This window comes from Pseudopipra pipra, chromosome W (genome assembly GCF_036250125.1).
Source record: "Pseudopipra pipra isolate bDixPip1 chromosome W, bDixPip1.hap1, whole genome shotgun sequence".
Classification (NCBI taxonomy): Eukaryota; Metazoa; Chordata; class Aves; order Passeriformes; family Pipridae; genus Pseudopipra; species Pseudopipra pipra.
The window spans coordinates 20,365,098-20,389,289 of NC_087580.1; the positions used below are offsets into that span (position 1 = coordinate 20,365,098).

The following is a 24,192-nucleotide window of genomic DNA, read 5'->3' on the forward strand; positions in this document are numbered from 1 at the left end:
AGGAGCGCCGGCTCCGCTCGCAGGCGCCGGCAGTGTTGGGAAGCCGGTCCCGGGCGGCTGCGGGGCAGCGCAGGCCAAAAGCGGCAGCGGCGGCAGCCTCGTGGCAGCGGCGGCTCCGGGCAGACACGGCCCCGCTCCAGCGCTGCCGCCTCAGCGGCGCTCAGGGGACGGCGCGGCGGCTCCGGGGGCAGGGCCGGGGACTCCCTCTCGGGGCAGCCCCGGGCACCAAAGAGGACCAGGGCCCGCCGTGTTCTCAGCTCGCTTCTCTGCAGTTCTCACGGCATCTGAGCACAGCAGGGGATGGGGAAATTGAGCTCAACCACAACAGGAGCTCCTGGAACCGAGTGGCCATTGGGACACTGCAGGGCCTCCTGGAATCCAGGGGCCGGTGGGACACTGGGGAGCCTCTTGGAGCCAAGGGAAACTTGGGATATTTTGCAACATTGTGGAATCAAGGAGCCATTGTGACCCTCCAGAACCTCATGTATCCAAGGATCCATTGTGACACTGAGAGGCCTCATGGAACCAAAGGTACCCTAGAAGTTTTTGCAACCTCATGGAATCAAGGGGTCATTTCTGGCAGGATGCTCTGCTCTGATAATACCTAAACAATGCTCAGAGAATACAAACAATTCAAGCTCTCTGTGGTGAGTTACTGCTGGTGTCAAGGTGCTGTTTTTAATGTTGAATTATGCTAAACCCAAAATGCTTCATGAAACTTCAAACACACATCCTGCATTTTGAAGCAGGATTTGACAGAGAAGCTGCTCCCTGGCCTGCAAATATGTCTGGCAGTCAAACCCTTTATAACTATAAAAGCCCCATCCAACTTTCACATGGTAGATTCTTCCCCAGACTTCCTTGAAGTGTGTGGAGCTTCTGCCATGAAGCAGGGACAGCTCTTCTTGGTCACTGCCCAGGGGTTAAGTGAAAGAGAGAGAACTACTCCCTGTCATTGTGGGGTGAGTTACCTCAATCTCTGCTTCAGGATTGTTTCTTTTTGCTGGCTTTGATCCAATTGCTTTAATAGAATGACTTTGATAGAGTCCACTGTCCTATCTTACATGTAGGAGTTGGGTTTTAAGAAGGATGCCAGAGGGGCATCCTGGCAAATGAAGTCCCAAAGTACTCCCATGCACAATGGGCAGTGAGATACCCATGGTAATTGGTCAGGGGAGTCACATGTTGCTTTGAGGTGCATATATAAGCTGTTGTCTCATTTAAATAAAGGGATTTGGTTGCTGAACCCCCAACCAGCCGGGTCCTTATGGCCTTATTTATTTATTATATTAATAAGCCATATCTGGCACCCAGAAATGGGGCACTCCCTGTATCAGGGATGATTAGAAACTGCCTTGAAACAAGGAGAATTACAGCAGTGTTCGCACGAGCTTGTTTCAAAGCTGAGGAGCACTTTCTGAAAAAAAAAAAAAAGCCAGACATCGCATACTGAGCTAAAAGCGGGCAAAGGACATCATTAAAGAAAGGACGTTGGAAACCAGTGAGAAAAGGACTGGGACGTTGTGCGGTGGGGACAGCGCTGGGGACAGCGCTGGGAGCTCTGAGAATCTGAGTATTGTGTGCACAAGAGACCTGGTAGAGTAAGCTTTGAAAGAAAGAAGTTCCTTAAAATGATCATCTCACTCCATGAGGATCAGCACAGCCAAGTCAGATATGGCAATGCACTCTCTGAGCCCTTTCTAATAACCAATGGTGTGAGACAAGGCTGCGTTCTTGCACCAACCCTATTCACAATTTTCTTCAGCAGGATGCTCCAAAGGGCCACGGCAGACCTCGATGAAGAATATGAGATCTACATTCGATACCGTACTGATGGAAGCCCTTTCAACCTAAGGTGAATGAAGGTCCAAACTAAGACCTTAAATCATCTTGTCCGGGAGCTGCTTTATGCTGACGCTGCCACACTCGTTGCCCACACAGAAGTAGCTCTGCACTGTTTAACATTCTGTTTTGCTGAGGCTGCTGAGCTTTTTGGGCTGGAAGTCAGCTTAAAGAAGACTGAAGTTTTCTATCAACCTGCACTTCAGGAAGTCTTCCATCATACCCACATCACCAATGGTAAATCAGAGCTCAAATCAGTCCAGCAGTTTAATTATCTGGGAAGCATCATCTCCTCGAATGGTAAGACTGACAATAAGATAGACAACAGGTTAGCAAAGGCATAGAGAGCTTTCGGAAAACTCCATAAAAGAGTTTGGCGAAATAAACACCTGAAGAAAAGTACAAAGATCAGTGTTTACAGAGCCATTGTGCTGTCTACTCTTTTATACAGGTCTGAACCATGGGTCATCTACCGCCACCACCTGCGACTCTCAGAACACTTCCATCAATGCTGTCTCTGTACAATCCTAAACATCCACTGGACTGATTACGTGACTAATACGTGACTGTTCTTGAACAGGCAGTGGTTACGAGTAATGAGGCCATGTTGATGAGAACACAGCTGTGCTGGGCAGGGCACGTCTCAAGGATGAAGGACCACTGCCTCCCTAAGATTGTGCTCTATGGTGAACTTGCCACTGGCTGCTGCAAGAGAGGAGCCCCAAAGAAGAGATACAAGGACTCCCTGAAACAACATCTTAGCCTTGGTCATATTGATCTTCATCACTGGTCTATTTTGGCCTCCAATCAGGAGGTCTGGACACACTAACACTGATTCTTCTTTTGAGAACACACACAGGTTCACTCTCAAGGAGAAAAGACAACGCAGAAAGAACCGTGTCTTGTCAATACCATCCAAGGAGACTTTCCACTGTGCCTTTTGACACTGGACTTGTCTATTTCGCATTGGCCTTTTCAGCCACCAACTCGCTTGCAGCAAATGTGGGTAGAGTCCTTCCCAAATCTTCATTCGTGAAGCCCAGCCATGATGATGATAAACACTAAAACTACCAGGAGTACAGGATAAGACAGGACAGTGCTCTACACTAAAGCAATTGTTGAAGCAATTCTACTAAAGCTGGCACAAAAGCAATAATTCTTACTTAGAGATGGATGGAACTCCCTCAGACCAACGCTCCTGGGGAGATCTCTGTTCTAAACCTACAGAACTAACCTTGGGGCGATCCCCAGCCAAGGCAGGAATCTCCACACACGCCCCCAAGAAGGGTTCTGTTAGAAGAACCTGCCCCTGTAAAAGGGGACTGGCCCTTTGTGGTCGAAAGAGATGGACGGACAGTCACTGCACTCCAGGGGTTGCCTCCCCATCAGGGGGTTCATTCAAGGTGGAAGCAGTTGGCCGAAGCTCTTCGCGCAGTCAGTGCATTCAGAGGGCTTCCCTTACCGGTGGGTCCGTTGGTGTTTGTTGAAGGCAGAGCTGTCAGTGAAGCTCTTCCCACACTCCCCACACTTGTAGGGCCTCTCTCCGGTGTGGATGCGCTGGTGGATGACAAGATGAGAGTTCCGGTTGAAGCTCTTACCGCAGTCGTTGCAGCGGAAGGGCCTCTCCCCCGTGTGTGCCCGCTGATGCCTGAGGAGATCTGAACTGGTCTGAAACCCCTTCCCACATTCCAAGCACTTGTAGGGACGTTCCCAAGTATGGATGCGCTGGTGGGTGCGGAGGGTGGAGCTGTCACTGAAGCTCTTCCCACATTCCCTACATGTGAAAGGTTGTTCACCGTGGATGCGCTGGTGTTTACAGAGGTGGGAGCTCTGTCGGAAGCTCTTCCCACATTCCCCACAGGTGTAGGGCCGTTCCCCAGTGTGGATGCGACAGTGGGCGAGGAGGTTGGAGTTGTCACTGAAGCTCTTCCCACATTCCCCACACGTGTAGGGCCGTTCCCCAGTGTGGATGTGCTGGTGGGTGAGGAGGTTGGAGCTCAGGCTGAAGCTCTTCCCACACTCCCCACACGTGTAGGGCCGTTCCCCAGTGTGGATGCGATGGTGGGCGAGGAGGCTGGAGTTGTAATTGAAGCTCTTCCCACATTCTCCACATGTGTAGGGCAGTTCCCCAGTGTGGATGCGCTGGTGGGTGCAGAGGTGGCTGCTGTTCCTGAAGCTCTTCCCACATTCCCCACACGTGTAGGGACGTTCCCCCGTGTGGATGTGCTGGTGGGTGAGGAGGTGGGCACTCTGTCTGAAGCTCTTCCCACATTCCAAGCACCTGAAGGGCTTCTCCCTGCTGGGAGGCTGCTCAGGGACCACCAGGTCAGAGCTCTGCCTCAAGCTCCGGCCGCCTTCCCGGCACAGGCTGGCTCTTTCCTCCTCAGAGCACCCTGGGCTGGCTTTGGAGCCCCTCCTGCGGGGGGATCTCCGGCCCTTTTCCTCCCCGCTGCCTTCCTGCGCTGGGGAGCCCTTCAAAACGGTCTCTCCCACCAGGCTCTGCCGGGGGGATTTGTCCTCCAGGCTCTCCGTCCTCAGCTCGGGGCCTGGGGCAGGAAGCAACAAGGACAGGGAGGGGATTTGCCTCCGGCCCACAGGGAAGGCCAAGGACATCCCCCCAGCTCCGGCCCCGGCAGGACGGCGGCGCCAGCGGGGTTGTCCTGCAGTCGGGGCCATGCTCGGCTGACAGAGCCAGCACAACACCCGCCCAAAGGGGCACTGACTGCCTCCTCACCTGCCTGGGGGGCCCAAGGCATCTTCCTCTTCCTCGCAGCCTCCTCCTCCATCCGCCCAAGCTTTGGGAAGGAGAAATCCTGATGAGGGGAAAACAAGGGCTGAGTGCGTTGGCTTGGGGGTTCCTCCTGCCCAAGTCCATCTCTAGAACTGACCGGGCATCCTGTGTCCATAAAAACCTCCAAAACACCAAGATTCAGCCCAGAAAAACCCAAACCACTGAGATTCAGGCAAAAAAACCTTCAGAAATAGCAAGAAGACCCTTGCCCCCCAAACTGCAAATATTTGAGATTCAGATAAAAAATATTCCAAAATATGAAGATTAGCTCAAAAAATCTGTCCCAGAAATTCCCTTCTCTTGTCTCTCCTTCTGGAGTTCGGAGGGTCTTCCCTGTCTGGGATGCTGGGGGTCCCATTTAGGGATGCTGGGAGTGTTGGGGGTCCCAAGGGTCCCTTCTCCTCTGACTCTCGCCTTCGGGGTGCCGCGTTCCCAGACATTCCCCCTCTCCAGGTTCTCCACTCTGTTGTCCCAGGGATACCAGGGGTCACCACTGTCCAGGCTTCCCCTTCTCAGCGCCCCCTCTCCAGGCTCTTGGGGCTCTCGCAGCTCCCCCCTCTCTCCAGCCTCCCCCGCTCTCCAGGGATCAAGGCATGGGGACACCAAGGCACCCCCACAGCAACCCCACTCCCGCTCTCCCCCCTCCCCTTAGCCCCCCTCTCCCTCCCCTTTCCCACTGCCCCCTCAAACCCCAGCTCCCCCCAGCTCCCTCTGAGGGTGACCCACTGCCCCTCGCGATCCCTTTGGGGGTGACCCACCTGCTCTTTTTGCTTCTCTCGCCCCTTTCCCATCGTGGCCTCTCCGCTCACCCTACAGCGGCAGAAAGGGCAGGGACAGGGGTGGAGCAGCAACAGGAACAGCAGGAGAACAATCGCCCCCCCCCCCCATCCCACGGGTGCCCGGGAAGGGGGAACTCCTCCCAAACATCCTGGGGGGAGTGCGGGGAATCGGGACATACTCGGGCTGCCAGCACAGATTTCCCTGCAAAGGCTGCAGGGAGTCAAGCTCTGGAGAGGAGATTGTGCCCATGGATGGGATTGCAGAGGGTCCCTCAGGTCTCCAGCAGGAATCAGCAACCAGCAATATACACAAAAGGCCCCCCCAAAGATTTTGGGGGGAGTGTCCTGGATGAAGGGGACAGTGTCACCCCACCAGGGCGGGGCTGGCAAGTGGGAGGCTGCTCCAGGGCTCTGCAAGAGGCCTCGTGCTCTGCTGGGCCCCAGCACTGGCTGATACCAACACCCCCGGCTGCCCCCGGCCCTGGGCAGCTCTGCTGCCACAGGCTGTGCCCTCACAATGTGTCCCTGCAATGGCCCTGCCTGTCCCTCACCCGGGGCCCTGTCCACATCCCTGTCCCTTGGCTCTCTCTCTGCCAGCTCAGTGTGGGGCACACGGGCTGGGGGTCCCTCCCAAGCCCCCCGGGCAGCCGGCGTTGGCTGGGGGGATGTGAGGGCTGGGCCTGCTCAGCACAGCCCCGGCCTCGTGCCCAGCGCCTCTTTCCTGCCCCACACAAGAGCTTCCCGGCCCTCCCAGGGCTCCCCTGCTGCTGCCTCTGCTCCTGGCCCTGCCTTTGTTGCTCCCTTGCCTGGGGCAGCGGCTGCAGGGGGGGATGGCAGCAGCTTCAGCTCCACGGCACTTCCTGGGGGGAGCTCAGCCCGGGGGGACGGGCAGGGACCTGATGGGGATGGACAGGGGCCCAGCAGGGACAGCCAGGGCCTGCAGGGGAAGGCACAGGGACAACCTGGACCCCCACACTGCCAGGGCTGTCTCTGCTCCTCCTTGCAGGCTCCGTGGCCAGGCACAGGTGGTGTTCCTGGGTGCCCACCATCTCAGCACTTGCAGTCGCTCAAATCAGCGCCCGCAGCTCTGCAGCAAAGCCCCAGCTCACCTGGCACACAGGGGATGGACACAGCACCTGCTCGGGGATGGGCACACACAGCTTTGTGCCTTCCCCACCACGGGGCTCTCCTTCCTCAGCAGCACCTCTGCCTTGCACTTATTCTCAGCCTCACCTCAGGGACAGCTCTGGGCTCACCTCCGCGCCACTTCTCAGCCTCACCTCAGGGCCTGGGCTCAAGGACAGGAACCTGCAGGGAGGGGACATCAGGTGCAAGCTGAGGGCTGCCTGCCTGCACTGGGCTGGGGGCTTCTTTCTCCTTCTACAACCAGCCCAGAACTCAGCCTGCTTTTCTAACACCACACATTTACAGACTAACCTTGCAGATAGATATGGACAGACATCTCTATCACCCTGGGGATGGAGCCTCAAGCATGTGCTGCCATAGGAATGGCAATCAGAGAATCACAGAATCAGCCACGTTGGAAAAGACCTCTGAGATCATCAAGTCCAACCCTGGATCCAACCCCGCCGTGCTTCCCAGACCATGGCACTGAGGCCACATCCACTCTCACCTTCAACACCTCCAGGGATGGGGACTCCACCCCCTCCCTGCCCAGCCCATTCCAAGGCCTGATTACTCTCTTGGCAAAAAATTCCTTCCCAATATCCAACCTAAACCTCCCCTGGCACAGCTCCAGACCCAGCCCTCTTGTCCTACTGCTGCTTCCTGGCAGAACAGCCCCACCCCCACCTGGCTACACCCTCCTGGCAGGGACTTGCAGAGAGTCAGGAGGTCTCCCCTGAGCCTCCTCTTCTCCAGCCTCAACACCCCCAGCTCCCTCAGCCTCTCCTCACACCACTTGTGCTCCAGAGCCCTCCTGCCTTCCAGCACATCAACACACCCCCAGCTTGGTGTCAGCTGCACATTTGCTGATGAAATGTCTGGTTCTGCAGGAGCTGCAGATGCTCAAGGGGCAGCAGGACCAAGTCAGGGGCCTGGAGGGGCCTGGGGGGCTTTGGGGTGTGGGAGGGTCCTGGGGGAGCTGGGGAGGGGCTTTGGGGATTGGGGGACAAACCAGGACACACCAGGACAGACCAGTACCTCCTCCCTGCTCCCCAGATCTCTCCTGGAGCTGGGCCACCTTGTCGGGGGACACCTGAGCCCCCCCCAGTGCCCTCCCAGTACAGCCCAGTGCCCCCAGTACAGCCCACTGTGTTCCTGTCCCAGGGTGCCGGGGGATCCCTCTTTGGGGGGGTTGGGAGGGATTTGAAGGAAGAGCTGGGGGAGGTTTGGGGGTATCTGGAGGGGTTGGATGGGGATTTGGTGGGGCTTTGGGTGCATTTGGGGGAGTTAAAAGGGTCTTGTGGGCATTGAGGTGTCAAAGGGATCAGTGGGGGGAGGGGATTAAAGGAAAAAAAGGGGAGTTGGGGGACATTTGGTGGGGGGTTAATGGGGCCTAGAGGGGGAGAGGAGGGGCTTCCCTACAAGCAGGTCAGTCCTGAGACTCCCCTCATGTCCCCAAGACCCTTTTGGTGTTTCCAATGCTCCCCTTGACACCCCCAATTCCACTGTCCCCAAACCCCATCCCTGATATCCCCAATCTTCCATCTCACCCCAGGAGCCCCCCCTGGACCCTCTGATCACAAAAACGCCCCCCCCCCATGCTCACAGAAAGGCCAAGGGCATCTGGGGACACACTGGGGACAGTTGGGGGGCTTTGGGGGGCACTGGGGGATTACTGGGGGGTACTGGGACACATTGGGGGGAACCAGGGGGCACTGGGAGGGACTGGGGGTTACAGAGAGACACTGGGAGGGCACTGGGGGGACTGAGGAGTTACTGGGGGATTACCAGGACACATGGGGGGACAATGGCAGGTTACTGGGCCATACTGGGGGTTACTGGGTGCACACTGGAGCATTACTGGGCCATACTGGGGGGCAGTGGGAGGTCACTGGGACACACTGGGTGGTCACTGAGGGGGTTACTGGGCTGTACTGAGGATCACTGGGAGGTCACTGGGATATACTGGGGGCACTGGGATCCCCTTACCCAGATGTGGTACATCTCCCCCCAGCACTTTGGGGGGCAACCCCAGGACCCCTCCCCTGAGGACTGGGAGATCCTCTGAACCCCACTGCTGGGCTTTAGGGGCCCCCCGGGCCCCCCTGTTGGGTCTCTGTGTGCTGAGTTTTGGGGGTCTCTGGGGTTCGGGGCGGGCATTGGGATCCCCTTTCCCTGGGGTCGCTCCGCCGACACAGAGACCCCATAAAATCCCCTCAGAACCCCTCAAATCCCCTCAGAAATCCACCTCTGGACCCATCGAAACCTCCTCAAGGACCCCACAAATCCCCTCAGAGACCTCATCCCCCCCCAAGACCCCCTAAACCCTCTCAGTGCCCTGCAAAACCCACCTGGAATCCCCAAGCATTTCAGGGACCTCAAAAACCCCCTCAGGGACCCTCAAAACCGTCTGGGACTCCTGAAATCCCACTAGAAACCCCCAAAACTGCTTCAAAGACCCCCCAAAGCCCCCCCCAGGACCTCCCAGTTCCCTCGGAGACTCCAAAACTCCCTCAGGGATTCCCAAACCCGTTCAGGGACCATCAACCCCCACCCCCCCTTAAGTCCCCTCAGGACACTAAACCCCTTCAGAGACCCCCCAAAAACCTCCTCAGGGACCCCCCAGGGACCCCAAAACCACACAACAGCAGAACAGCTTTCTGTAAAGGAAGAGAACAGAAAATCTGAGAAAGAGGAGACCAAGGAAAAACTGAAGCAAAGCAATAAAATCATCCTGGCCCTTGCAGATTTTCCTTCACCTTTCTCTCACTTTTCCCTTTTTTAGGGTTCTTTTTTTGTTGGGTGGTTTTGATTTTTTTCCCCGAGGGACTTTCTCAGGAATCAAATCTCCCATTCGGGTTCTTGGGAGGCCCCCCGGGCCCCGCGGCCCCCGAGAGGGTTCCAAGGCCCCGCGCTCTGACCCTCGGGAACCCCCGAACCCCCCCGCCAAACCCTCCCGAGCCCTCCAGCCTTTCCACCCACAGCCGCGCTCCCCGCAGCCCCCGAGGGGATCCCCAGACCCCGCTCTCCCGCACCCCCCCAGCTCTTACAGCACAATGCGGGCCCCGCCGCCATCAACGATTCCCGGAAGTCGACACGGCGCTCTGCGCGCGCACCGCGTTTAGAGAACACCGCCGCAGCCAATCAGCGCGCGGCCACGCCCCCGCACGGCCACGGCCGCGCCTGCGCACTGCGTGGGGCACCACGGGAATTGTAGTCTTTGCGGCGGGTCATAGCGGCCATTTGCACGTGAGCGGAGTGAGGATAATACGTTTTTCGGTTTTCTTCTTTTTCTGTCTTTTCTTTTTTTTTTCTCTCTTTTTTCTTTCTCTTTTTCTTTTTTCCCTTTTTTCTTATTTTCTTTTTTTTAATTATTTGTCTCATTTTTTTCCTGTTTTTTCTGGTTTTTTCTTTTTTTTTTTTCTCCTTTTTCTCTTTTTTCTTCCTTTTTGTCTTTGTATTTGCTTTTTTTCCCCTTTTTCTTTTTTTCCATTGTTCTCTATCAGTTGTATTTTCAAGGAAGACTTAAACACAGATCAAAAAAAATCTCCAGGTACACATCTTATGAGAACAGATAATCTGCCATTGTTTCAGGCTCGTGAGGATTCCCAAGATCACAAACACTGAGACATCAAGGGTGAAAGACAAGCACCTTTATCCTGCCCCTTGCCATAGTGTTCAATCCACACCCAGCCCTGGATTTCTGGAAAGCTGCTGGGCAGGAGCAGGAGATGGAGCTGGTGCTCAGGAGGGGCAGGCAGGCCCTGCACCCTCTGTTAGAGGCACTTCAATCATCCAGGAGATCCAACGGTTCCAGGGCTGTGTGTCCATTCTTCAGGCATCCAGCCCCGGCGCGGACCCCGGCCTCGAAGTGCCCCCTGGATGCCCAAGTGTCCCCTAAATGTCCCCCCCAAAACTGCCCCATAAGTGCCCCCCAGGATCCCCAAGTGCCCCCCAGTACCAACTCTTTATTCCTGTTTATTATTTCACTTCCTGGGTGTCTAAAACATTTCTGGCACGGTTTTGCCTTGGGGGAGCTGAACCTCACTGCTGGCAGCGGGGACTTGGCTCACAGCTGAGGAGGGTCTGTTACCAAAGGTGAACCTTATGGGCTCCAGATTGCTGCAAAAAAGGAAGAAAAACCCCTCTTTGCTGTGTGCAGCCAGTTCTGTGAGCAAAGCAGGACCCAGGAGACTGAGGAGAGACAGAATAGGCCTGGGAAATGTGGAGCAAGGTTGTCCACACTGTGTCAGACCTCAAGGGAAAGCTTCAACCAGTCCAAACCTCCTTAGGAGAGACCCTGGATCAATATCAATCAGAGAAAGCTGCAATCAACCCTTCTCAAAGGAGAAAAGTAACAAACTACACCCTTGAAAATAAGAGTGCATGTTTATTAGAACCTCTTTGAAGTATTTCTGCATTTTAAGAAAACTTCCTAATTAACTGCACTAGACTAGAGGAGAATCAAGGCAGAGCTGTGGTTTCTTAGCACTTGATGGATTTTAAGGAGCCCCATGGTCCCCACGGTGCACTTGGTGCCGAGTCCTTGAACCTCAGGTGAGGTTCTCCTCTGAGAGGAGATTGCACAAACCTTTCCATGAGTCCAAGTCAGAAGAGAAACTCAAAGTATCTCAAAGCATTAATGGGTCCCACTGAGGGCCATTCCCAATCCAGGCTCCTCAAGGACTCCTTGAAGGACATCACTGCAGGCCATGATTGCACAAATCTGTCACAGACTTTGTGTCAAAAGCAAAAGCCAAAATGCCCTTAAAAACTGAACTACTTCAAAGAATTAATGAGCCCCCCAGAGTGTCACAACTGACAAAGCCTCTCAAGGGACTCATTAGAGCAGGTAACTGCAGAGGATTGCACAAACCTCTCAGACACTCAGTGTGGAAAGCAGAACACAAAGTCCTGTGAAAACCCTGCAGTCCCTGAAGCATTAACGAGCCCCACTGGGTGTCCCAACTGACAGAGTCTCTCAGGGGACTAATTAGAGCAGGTCATTGGAGGCCATGACTGAACAAACCTCTCAGAGGCTCAGTGTCAAAAAAAGTACCTCAATAAACCCCGAGTGCCTTGAAGCATTAACGAGCCCCCCTGAGGGTTGTCACTGTCTGAGGCTCTCACGGGACTCGTTACAGCAGAGAACTGGAGGCCATGGTTGCACAAACCTCTCAGAAATGCAAAATCAAAAGAAAAACCCAAATTGCTCTGAAAATCCTGCAGTCCCTTGAAGCCTTAAGGAGCCCCCCCAAGGGCCATTCCTGACAAAGCCTCCCCAGGGACTCTCCAGCAGATCCTTGGAGGCCGTGGGTGCAGGGAGGCAAAGGCTCTGGGCAGCAGCTCAGATACTGAGAAAAGCCTGGCTGGCTTTGGGGAAGTTTCCTTCCTTTTCAGGCTTCCTCCAGCTTTGGGAAACGCTGCCTGTGAGATTGGCACCACCTAAGAAGGGCTCTGGCAGGTTCCTGGCAGCAAAACTGGCCTGTCCTGGGCTCCACTCGAGATCTTTGGAGCACGGAGACACCTGAGAGTTAAAAAGAGGAGGCTGCAACTTTGACAACATTTGGGAACAAGCAGGGATTGCTGGTATGTGGAGAATCTGCATGGGAATGGTTGCTTTGAGTTAAAGCATTAAATTAAAATAAATGTGGGTATCTCAATGATTTGTTTGAGTTTTAAATAAGAATATTTAACCTTTCTGTATATTTATGTTATGAAGTTGGTAGATTAGAAAACAATCATAGTGACTTTTCTCTCATGCAAACTTTAATTGGATCTTGGAAATTTTGAATGACACCTCTATGAGACAGATAAAACTCACAGGAAAATGGCACAAATACTGTGGGAAAACATGAAAAGTATTAAGATGACATGTTTGTGTGAATTCAGATTTTTCTCTTGAAAAAATGCCCTGTGTTTGTCCCTTGGCTAATTGGATACTTGATGTTTTCTGACCTGCTGTTGTCATCAGTGACACCTCAGAGTTTAAGAAGACTTCTCAATGGGTGTTGTAAGGGCTCAGGAATCCCAGGGACAGAGCAGCAAGGTCGGGAATGCTGAATTATCAGTGACTCTTTCGGAAGTTATAAAAACCTGACCTGTTCAGGAAAATCAGGTACCTTGGGGAGATCACCCTCTTTGAACCACTTTCTTCTCTGGATGACTGAAAACTGCAGGACACACTGGCACTGCTTGCATTAACCTGTCTTTCAGTACAGTTAGGAACCCTGGTTATTTTTGCATAAACCATTGCTTCCCTGTCCTGCTAAAATGCCCCCTGGATGCATCAGAGCCACTGGATTCCCTGGAAGAGAGAAGCCTGGTTTACTTCCAGTGGGATTCACCCCTCACCATGTAAAGGTGAGTGATTCAGATCTTGGACAGTCTCCCAGATCTCTCACCAAGGGGACAGTTCAGCACCAGAACAGGGTCCCAGAGACCTGTGGACTTTCCATCTGTCAAGGTTTAGCAATGTCAGCCAGACACTCAGCACTGCACAGTCGCTCACTCCCTCCCCACCAGTGGGATGGGGAGAGAATCAGAAGGGTAGAAGTGACAAAACTCCTGGGTTGAGTCAAAGACGTGCACACACACAAGGCCAAACCAGGAATTCATTCCCAGCTTCCCATGGACAGGCAGGTGTTCAGCACCTCCAGGAGAGCGGGGCCCCATCCCGAGTAACGGTGACCTGGGCAGACAAACACCATCACTCCAAAGTTCCCCCCTACACACCCTGAGTGTGATGTCCATGGTCTGGAGCAGCCCTTGGCTCAGGGGGGTCACCTGGTCCAGGTGTGTCTCCTCCCACCCTCCCACGCACCCCCAGCTCCCCCCCAGCGTGGCCGTACCAGGGACGGGAAAGGCCTTGGAGCTGTGCAAGTGCTGCCCAGCAACAACAAAACTGTCGGTGAAGAGTCGTGACGGGTGATAAAGACACAAAGAGTCTAGTTGTGTGCAGAAAAGACGTCTCTCTTTATTTTCTCATCTGTCTTTTTATACCCTGTCTCAGTCTGAAGAGACTAGACTGTTTGCTAAAGAGGATGAGTTGTGAGGTAGACCAAACTCCTCTCTCTCTGCAATTGTAGTGTCAGATTAAGGGGCTTTACTCGAGGAAAATGTGGAAAAACAGGAGAAATAACAACCCTTTATTAAGAAATATATGAATGTTGGCAAAAAAAAGAAGAAGAAAAAAAAAAAGTAACACAAAACAAAACAACACCAGCAACAACAACCACAACAACAAGCCTAAAAGAGTACTCCTCTGTCCTTTAACACGGTCCTAATTGCGGTCTGCAGGGGGCGCTGTTGGGCCGCTGGAAGGTGTAGGACCTGCAGGATCCAGTCGTGGTCGGCAGGGGGCGCTCTTGGATCGCTGGAAGGTGTAGGACCTGCAGTACCCGGTCGTGGTCGGCAGGGGGCGCTGTTGGGCCGCTGAAGCTGCAGGGCCTGCAGTACCTGGTCGTGGTCAGCAGGGGGCGCTGTTGGGCCGCTGGAAGCTGTAGGACCTGCAGTACCTGGTCGTGGTCGGCAGGGGGCGCTGTTGGGCCGCTGGAGGGTGTAGGACCTGCAGTATCTAGTCGTGGTCGGCAGGGGGCGCTGTTGGGCCGCTGGAGCTGCAGGGCCTGCAGTACCTGGTTGTGGTCGGCAGGGGGCGCTGTTGGATCGCTGGAAGGTGTAGGACCTGCAGTATCTAGTCGTGGTCGGCAGGGGGCGCTGTTGGGCCGCTGGAGCTGCAGGGCCTGCAGTACCTGGTTGTGGTCGGCAGGGGGCGCTGTTGGATCGCTGGAAGGTGTAGGACCTGCAGTACCTGGTTGTGGTCGGCAGGGGGCGCTGTTGGGCCGCTGGAAGGTGTAGGACCTGCAGTACCTGGTTGTGGTCGGCAGGGGGCGCTGTTGGGCCACTGGAGCTGTAGGACCTGCAGTACCTGGTTGTGGTCGGCAGGGGGCGCTGTTGGGCCACTGGAGCTGTAGGACCTGCAGTACCTGGTTGTGGTCGGCAGGGGGCGCTGTTGGGCCGCTGGAAGGTGTAGGACCTGCAGTACCTGGTTGTGGTCGGCAGGGGCGCAGTGGGCTCCGGCAGTCACCCCGCGGGAAGAGGGGGACCGAGGGGGTGATCCCGGGCCGCGTGGGGAAGCCGAGGAGATGGGGGGTCCTCGTCTCCGTGGGGACAAAAAGGAAGGCAGGCCGCCCACTCCCACGGGAACTCACCGCTGTCTTGAGTGGCAAGGACTCACTGCAGTCTCAGGCGGTGATGTCTCCAAAACTCCTCCTCCTCTCCCGTGGGCAGGCAAAACTCTCCGATGAAACACAGCAGCTCCGGCGGGCGGGACAGTCAGGCAGGTCGAAGCCAACAGGACAAGAGGTCGAACTCCCCAGGATTAACAACCAAAAGGCAGCTAGACCTCCAGTCTCCCTCCCCAACAAACTGCCTGTCTGCACCCAGAAAACCAGCCACACAAAACCCCTCCTCTCATCTTCCCAGCCAGGGCTTCCCCTTCCCTGCCTCCTCACCTCTCCTTTTCTTTCTCCAAATGGGCAATTAACCCAGGCTGGCTACATCTTTAGTAATGCTAATAACCTCCCTTTCCCCCCCTCCCCTCACTCCGTTTCTTTCCCTTGGAGTGGGGCAGGGGGAAGGAAAATTCCCTGATTTCCTAGTCTATAACATACCCCTTGCTAGCAGCAAGCAGTAACCTTATTTTAGGTAAGCAAGCAACAGCGTTTTCATTGGCTAGGATCTATTGGTGATACATTTGGCAAAGCTCAAGGCCTTATTGCAGTTCCCACATCCTAGGCCTACCAACTTTACAGTCTGCCTTTGTTTTCCCTATTAGAGCTGTGTACTGACTTCTTTATCATCAAGGATACACCTGAAAGCTTCCCCAGTCCATATCTTCATCCTGAGAGCCAATAGACCCGCTATTAACCCCTTCAGAAGGGCCTGTGAGGTCCCTTCTCTCAGCAGGAGCTGACGGCTCAGCCCGTGGCTAATGGCTGGGCCAGGGACTCTCCAGCTACTCCTGCCCTGGCCTGTGACAGCCCAGCACAAGCCCCTTTGGTTTAAAGAGGCCCTGCAGTGTTACAGTGGCCTCTGGATTCAGTGAGGTTCCACAGTGTCCCAGGGCTCCCCTGATTCCATGAGGCCCCGCATGTCCCAGTGACCACTTGATCCCATGTGTTTCTGCAGTTGCCCAGGATTCCTTTTGTTCCATGAGGCCTCACATGTCACAATGGCCCCTTGATTCCAGGAGGTTCCACAGTGTCCCAAGGGTCCCTTTAGCTCCATGGGGCTCTTTGACATTCCGTGACCTCCCGGCTCTTTAGGAGCCCTGAGAACTTCACCAGGGGGAAGTGCCGGATTCTGCCCTGGGATGGGGCAACCCTGCATGGACGGACAGACTGGGAAGGAGAGGCTGGAAAGCAGTGCTGGGAAAGGGCCCTGGGGGTGCTGGTGGGTGGCCAGTTGGCCCTGAGTCAGCAGTGCCCTGGCAGCCAGGAGGGCCAAGCCTGTCCTGGGGGCATCAGGCCCAGCATGGCCGGCCGGGCCAGGGAGGGGATTGTCCCGCTCTGCTCTGCCCTGGGGCGGCCTCACCTGCACCATTGGGGCAGTTTGGGGGGACACAATGGAAGGGAGAGATTGAGCCATTGGAGAGTGTCCAAAGGAGGGCAAGGAAGATGGGGAAGGGCCTTGGGGGGAAGGCGTGTGAGGACACTGAGGGCACTTGGTGTGTTCAGCTGGAGGAGACTGAGGGGAGACCTCACTGCAGGTCCAGCTTCCTGGGGAGGGGCAGAGGAGGGGCAGGCCCTGAGCTCTGCTCTGGGGGGACCAGGGACAGGACTGAGGGAATGGCCTGGAGTTGTGTCAGGGGAGGGTCAGGTTGGATCTTAGAAAAAAGATTCTTCCCCCAGAGGGTGGTTGGGCACTGACCAGGCTCCCCAGGGCAGTGGGCACAGCACCAAGGCTGACAGAGCTCAAGAAGTGTTTGGATGATCCTCTCAGGCTCATGGTGTGACTCTTGAGGATAGTCCTGTGCAGGGTAGGGGTTGGACTGGATGATCCTTGTGGGTCCCTTCCAACTCAGCCTATTCTGTCATTCTGTGATTATCAACCCTGTGTTCAGCACAAACCAAAACACAGACCTGCACCAGCCACCAGGAAGAAATTTAACTGTACTCCTCCTGAAACCAGCACAGCCTTTAGGGGCTCTCCCAGAAACATCCCACAGTCCATTTGCCACCTGGAACCAGTGACTCTGAGTTCCTGCTTCCCCAGCCCCAGGGATGGTCTCCTTGTCTGCTCATTCCCTCCACACTCTCTTTTCAGTGATGGCCTCAGTGGGGCTTGCTGACATCCTCAGAAACTTGGAGGTTTCCTTATGAATTTAACTTCTCTAGAGGCTTGTTCAGTCTTCAGATCCTCAGTTCAGGAATTCAGTGCCAAAGTGCTCCCTGACACTCAAAACATCTTAAGGAGACAAAACTCTGGGAATAATTTACTTTTAAGTCTCCCATTCTTTTGTGGTTTATTAGACAGATTTCACAGCCACATCCCACAGTCCATTTGCTTCCTGTAATCAGTGACTCTGAGTTCCTGCTTCCCCAGCCTCAGGGATGGTCTCCTTGTCTGCTCATTCCTCCACACTCTATTTTCAGTGTTGGCATCTTAACCAGACAAGTCCCTTGGAGATAATTTACTTGTGAGTCTTCATTTCTTTTGTGGTTAATTAGACAGATCCCAGAAGTGCATTCCAAGTGAATATATTGTATTAAAGAAGCAATGAGAAAATATTTCCTTTTTTTGTGGCCTGTTTACTTTTTTCCTGTTTATACACTGACATCAACAATCCCCAGTCGATATTGATCCCAAGCAGCTCCTAATTCAGTGTGAATAGATACCAAAATCAACACCCTTTGTGTCTGACAATCCATCAGACTTTATCCCTACCCCCACCCCACCATTCCCTCATCAAACCCCTGGCACTCAAAGCAGCCTTGGGCAAATCTCAGCTCCCTCCACTCAAGGCTGGACCTGCAGCTTTCAGCTCCTTGGCACCAACTCCCACCTGCTTGGCTTGGAGAAAGAGCTGCCCGAGACACAGAGGGATGTTCATTTATTGCCAGCAAACAAAACCAGAGGAAGGCACAGCTCAATAAAAATCAAAACTCCTTCCTCTGCTCTATATTAAGTCCACATGGTCTGTCCTGGGCCACCTTCCTGCTCTGTTGGTGCCACCAAGGGCACAGATCAGTCTCCTCTCTCTGGTACTTGCACATTTTCAATCCCTTCAACAGGCAGTCAGTTGTGCTCTTTGTGACCCCGACTGGCTCTGCTGAATGTCAGCAGGCCTGGAGTTCCCAGACTGTTCCTGCATCCAGGGTCGGGCCTGCAGTGACGTTTGTGCAGCATTCAATTGGGGCAGTGGCAGGATGGCCATGGATCCATTCCTGCACAAACACAATGGGGCTCCATCCCAGGCAGGGAAGGGTTTCAGGGAGGAGGAGAGCACATCTGGGCAGGAACCTGCTGAATTCCCCGAGGGACAAATGGCAGTGTCTGCCCCTGTAGGGGACTCAGCCTGGCCATGGCACAGGCTGGAGCTGCCTGACTGGGAGCAGCCCTGTCAGAAGCTGTGGGTTGGCACTGTAGAATCCCATGGAACCAAAGGAACCCTGGGACATGGTGGAACCTCATGGAATAAAGGGGACATTGTGACCCTGCAGCGCCTCATGGAACCAAAGGGAGTCTGGGACGTGGCAGGGCCTGATGGAAACAAAGGAACCTCCTGGGAACAAAGGGACCCTGGACACTGCCAAAAGTCAGGGAGACAAGGGAACCCCAGGACACTGTGGAATCTCCTGGAATCCAGGGGCCATTGGAATACACTGGGGCCTCCTGGAACCAAAGGGAACATGGGACACTGTGGAACCTCATGGAATCAAAAGGACCCCGGGACTTTGTGGAATGTCAGGGAATCAAGGGGCCAGTGTGACATCCCAGAACCTTTTGGAACCAAACAGGAACCAATGGGACATTGCGGAATCTCATGGAATCAAGGGGTCATTGTGACGCTGTGGAACCTCACAGAATCCAGGGGCCATTCTGATTCTGCAAGGCCTTCTGGAGTCAAAGGGACCATTGTGACACTGGGGAACCTCATGGAATCAAGGGTCCATCGTGACACTGGGGAAAATGATGGAATCATTGGGCCATTGTCACACTGCAGGGCCTTCTGGAGCCAAAAAACGCTGGGAAACAGTGGAACCTCATGGAATCAAGGAGCCATTGTCCCACTGCGGAGCCTCAAGGAATAAGGGATCCAATCTTTGCCTCAGATTTTGTCAACAAAATAAAGTTAAGGAATTACAAAAGTGGGATTGAACCACTTTTGTCCCACAGGTTTTAATGATTGGCCAAATGAGAATATTTCTATAAAATGAATCATTTATTCTTAAAAATGGTCAGGCAAAATATCTAAATCAAAATTATTTACTACACAATACAAAGGCTAAAGCCACTAGTAGTACAGTATAGGATAGGATAGTGCACTATATTGATGCAATTATTGAAACAATTATATTCAAGCTAGCCAAAAGAAAAAATTATTATGTAGAGATCTGATGGAACTCACCAGACCAGCGGTCGTGGGGAGATTTCTTTTGCTCAGCCTTGAGGAGAGTCCTTGGAGGGCATCCCCACCCAAGGCAGGAATCTCCACACATCTACCCCAAGAAGGGCTGTGTTGGAAGAACCTACCTGCATGAAAGGGGACTGGACTTCTCTAGTAGGAAGGGATTGACTGCTCCTCACAAATGGACAGGCCAGTGAGCAGCTTCTCTGTGCCATCCAACTTCCAAAAGCAGGATGTGTGTTTGGAGTTGGGTGAACCAGGCTGGTTTGAGCATCATCCAACACCAAAACCATTCCCAGGGTGCCACCGATAACTGGCAGATCTCACAGACAGCTTGCATGAGATCTGGCACTGTTGGCATTGTCTGATGGCATTTTAGGCCTCCTGCCCCCCGGGTCAAGAGGTTGGCTGTGAAAGTCCATCCTGGAGATGCACAGGGAGCCAAGAGTTGGGCTCCTGAGTGACATCCAACAATGGACAGGGGGATGGGACGGAGCAGATGAAAGTGTCTCAGGTAGAGCTGGACTGGCAACACAAGGGGGAATTATTCCTGGCTCGCTGGGCCCAGGACACCTCAGGGCCTCAGGGAAGAGGTGCAACATCCAGCTGGGCTTGGGATCCAGGGCTGCATTTAACCATGGACAGCAACTGCCAGGTTCTCCAGAACTGGGAAACATGTGCTGCCATCAAAGAGGCCAAGAGGGTAAAGCCCCTGTGGGGTGGGGGATGATGGCTGAGATAGAGATGTGGGCAGGCCTGGCAGATTGATCCCAGCACACTCCCCAAACCCACCAAGGCAAAGCTCTACGTGCTGACAATGGTGGACACAACCCCTGGATGGCAAGAGACACCCCCTGTGCCTCCCACCACTGCCCAGAACACCATCCTGGGCCTGGAAAAACAAGTCCTGTGGAGACACGGCCCTCCAGAAACACTGGAGTTGGACAGCAGGACTCTTTTCCAAAACCACCTTGTGCACACCTGGACCAGAGAGCTGGACATGGAGTGGATGGATCATATTCCCTGTCAGGCACCAGCAGCTGGGAAAGTTGAATGGTAGAGTGGACTGTTCAAAACCACCTTGACAGCAATGGGCAGTGGGACCTTCAAACCTTGGGATGTGCATTTAGCAAAAGCCACCCAGTTAGTTAATCCTGTAAGCTCAAGAGATAAAACTCCAGGCCAGTTCAGTGTCTAAGATCAGCTCAAAAGAGCAGGTCCTTTAATCAGGCCCACAGGCCCAGGGGAACACACACGACGCACCCTCCCAGGCAATGGTTCTACAGTTTTAGAAGATGGTCTGTCCAATGCCAGAACTCTCCACCCCGCGGTTCTGCCCAGTTCTGCCCCCCAACACGCCCCTTGGGGAATTGGGTTTGGGGTCTTTGGGACCCCTTCTTCCTCATCTTTATCTTCTTCACAGCACGTACAGTCCTTGGAGCACCTCCAAAGTTCTGGGCTGGAAGGTTGCTTTGTCTCTTGTGGGATGTTGTTCTCCAGGCCTAGGGTGTGATGTTGTCCAATAGAGGTGTTTTTCTACAATTCTACCTTGAAAAGAAGTCTAAACACGCTAAAGGAATTTAGAAAGTTTGATATCAAATGGGGTCATATTGCTGAGTCTGTGTAAACGACTGTGCTAAAGGGTGTCATATAATACAGCTACATTAACATCTACATTCACTACACAACTACTTTTAAAATAATAAAGAAAAATATCCAGAAAGCTTTAAGGCATCACACAGACCTAGTTAGGTAACTCTACCAGTTGAACTGGCCCTGCCTAAAAAGAACCTCTCCGTACCATTGAAGGGGATAAAATCCCTGTGGTCCATATGAGGAATATGTTAGGGAGGACAGTTTGGATGAGTCCTGCCTTAAGCAAAGGCAAACCCACCCTTAGGATTGTTTCTGCTCGAGGACTTGGGTGCACTCGGTGGATGATGCAGAGGGATGTGGAAACACTCTGTGTACCTCCAGGGGATTTGATTTTTGGGTCAGAACAGTCCGTGAGGTTGAATTGTAGAATATTGTTTGCTGAATGACGCTCCCACTGTGTGCCAGAACTCATGAACAATGAGGTCTTTCCTTATGTACAGTTTTTTATTTTCTATGCTTTTGATGTTTTCTTAAAAAAAAAAGTCATCTTTCCATTCCCTCCTTTTTCAGTAGCCCCCATCTTGTGTGTCCCAGAGACTTAGTCTAACTGGGCAGTCTCCTATAGGATTTGAGTGACATAAAAGAACCTGCAATAACCTTTTGTGCGAGATTCCTTTCCTGAGCAGAGCAGGACTGATCAGGAAATGAGAACAGCTTTCTGGCTGCCCCAGCTTAGGGACTGGCCCTGTGCCTGGAGCTGGAAGAGCTGAGACTATCTACTGTGCAAAGTGGACTTCAGTGGAGACAATGTGGACTTAATATACAACAGGAGAAGGACTTTTGGTATTTATTGAGCTGTGCCTTCCTCTGGTTTTGTTTGCTGGCAATAAATGAACATCCCTCTGTGTCTTGGGCAGCTCTTTCTCCAAGCCAAGCAGGTGGGAGTTGGTGCCAAGGAGCTGAAACCTGCAGGTCCAGCCTTGAGTGGAGGGAGCTGAGATTTGCCCAAGGCTGCTTTGAGTGCCAGGGGTTTGATGAGGGAATGGTGGGGTGGGGATAGGGATAAATTCTGATGGATTCTCAGACATCAAGGGTCTTGATTTTCTTATCTATTCAGACTGAATTAGGAGGTGCTTGGGATCAATATCAACTGGGGATTGCTGATATCAGTGTAAAAACAGGAAAAAAGTAAACAGGCCACAAAAAGACATCTTTTTTAAATGGCTTTATTAATACAAGATATTCACTTGAAATGCATTTCTGAGATCTGTCTAATCAACCACAAAAGAATTGAAGACTTTGAAGAAAATTATTCCCAGGGGCTTGTCTGGTTAAGATGCCATCACTGAGAAGAGAGTGTGGAGGAATGAGCAGACAAGGAGACCATCCCTGGGGCTGGGGAAGCAGGAACTCAGAGTCACTGGTTCCAGGTGGCAAATGGACTGTGGGATGTTTCTGGGAGAGCCCCTAAAGGGTGTGCTGGTTTCAGGGGGAGTACAGTTAAATTTCTTCCCCGTGGCTGGTGCAGGTCTGTGTTTCGGCTTTGTACTGAACACAGGGTTGATAATCACAGAATGACAGAATAGGTTGAGTTGGAAGGGACCCACAAGGATCATCCAGTCCAACCCTTAGCCCTGCACAGGACCATCCCCAAGGGTCACACCATGAGCCTGAGAGGATCATCCAAACACTTCTTGAGCTCTGTCAGCCTTGGTGCTGTGCCCACTGCCCTGGGGAGCCTGGTCAGTGCCCAACCACCCTCTGGGGGAAGAATCTTTTTTCTAAGATCCAACCTAACCCTGCCCTGACACAACTCCAGGCCATTCCCTCAGTCCTGTCCCTGGTCCCCCCAGAGCAGAGCTCACGGCCTGCCCCTCCTCTGCCCCTCCCCAGGAAGTTGGACCTGCAGTGAGGTCTCCCCTCAGTCTCCTCCAGCTGAACACACCAAGTGCCCTCAGTGTCCTCACACGCCTTCCCCCCAACGCTCTTCCCCATCTTCCTTGCCCTCCTTTGGACACTCTCCAATGGCTCAATCTCTCCCTTCCATTGTGTCCCCCCAAACTGCCCCAATGGTGCAGGTGAGGCCGCCCCAGGGCAGAGCAGAGCGGGACAATCCCCTCCCTGGCCCGGCTGGCCATGCTGGGCCTGATGCCCCCAGGACAGGCTTGGCCCTCCTGGCTGCCAGGGCACTGCTGACTCAGGGCCAACTGGCCACCCACCAGCACCCCCAGGGCCCTTTCCCGGCACTGCTTTCCAGCCTCTCCTTCCCAGTCTGTCCGTCCATGCGGGGTTGCCCCATCCCAGGGCAGAATCCGGCACTTCCCCCTGGTGAAGTTCTCAGGGCTCCTAAAGAGCCGGGAGGTCAGGGGATGTCAAAGAGCCCCACGGAGCTAAAGGGACCCTTGGGACACTGTGGAACCTCCTGGAATCAAGGGGCCATTGTGACATGTGGGGCCTCATGGAATCAGAGGAACCCTGTGGAATATCATGGAATCAAGGGGCACCTGTGACACTGCAGGGTCTCATGCTCCAGAAGGAACCCTGGGACACTGTAGGATCTCATGGAACCAAGGTGCCATTGTGACACAGCATGGCTGCAGGGAATCAGGGCTCCAGAGTAAAAGTCCACGGCCTCATGGAAAAAATGAATCCTGGGACCCTATGGAACCTCAAGGAATCAAGAGGCCATTGTGACACTACAGGGCCTCATGGAGCCAAAGGAACCCTGGGACTTTTTGGAACCTCATGGAGTCAAGGGCCAGTTGTGACACTGCAGAGCCTCATGGAACTAAAGGAATTGTGGAGACCTGCTGATGCCTAAAATCTGTCCTGACACAGTTTTAAACTCTTTTACTATTCTTGGCTGTTAATAAAGACAATCTGACTGTGTCACTAAAAATAGAAGTTTTATTCTTCCGTCCTCCTCGTCCACCCCAAAATGGCAGAATAGGCATGCAATGTTTACAGTAAAGTTTTTTTATCCCACCTAGCACAGGAATTTCTAGGCTACAGGGAAGGAGGCATGCATGGACCTATTTAACACACTGTCACACACTTTTTCTAACTTATCCACACTAGTCAAATTTTTCTAACAACACACTGTCATTCTTAATTATAAATTAATTCATATTTCATAAGTGGGGTGAACTAAAGCAGTCTCTTCCTTCTCATTTTTAACTTTGGTAGCAGGTGTTCACCGCAGGTGTCCTTCCCCTGAAGTCAGCAGCTTCTTCTCTCCCTCTCACAGAGTGCCCAAGGCCGTCTGATGGATTCCATCCCTATCTCTGAGGCCTCTCTCTGGGGAGCTGCCTCTGGCTCTCCAGCCTGAACACCTGTTTGGTCTCCCACCCCCCAGCTGTGATTCAGTTTTCTGGAATGATTATAAATGAATTAAAAAGCTTTTTTGGGCCATGATCTAGGCAACTGCT

General features: G+C 53.4%; 3 protein-coding genes across 4 annotated transcripts in view; 1 reads left to right on the forward strand and 2 right to left on the reverse strand.

Moving 5' to 3' along the window:
• Window positions 1–24,192, forward strand: part of LOC135405349 (zinc finger protein 70-like) — a 431,851-nt gene that overhangs the window by 310,610 nt on the left and 97,049 nt on the right. The window lies entirely within an intron of this gene.
• LOC135405331 (zinc finger protein 239-like) overlaps window positions 1–24,192 on the reverse strand; it is a 169,957-nt gene that overhangs the window by 76,283 nt on the left and 69,482 nt on the right. The window lies entirely within an intron of this gene.
• Window positions 3,263–24,192, reverse strand: part of LOC135405284 (zinc finger protein 239-like) — a 92,314-nt gene continuing 71,384 nt past the window's right edge. Inside the window, exons 1-3 of one of the 2 annotated variants that reach the window (XM_064639950.1) lie at window positions 5,392–5,654; window positions 4,577–4,655; window positions 3,263–4,388 (exon numbers count right to left, since the gene is read on the reverse strand). In XM_064639950.1, coding sequence (XP_064496020.1) covers window positions 3,301–4,388; window positions 4,577–4,655; window positions 5,392–5,589 — 1,365 coding nt within the window. In that variant the 5' untranslated portion in view covers window positions 5,590–5,654 and the 3' untranslated portion in view covers window positions 3,263–3,300. Of the gene's footprint in view, window positions 4,389–4,576; window positions 4,656–5,391; window positions 5,655–24,192 lie in introns of those variants that run through there. The other variant, XM_064639951.1, reaches the window with a different exon arrangement.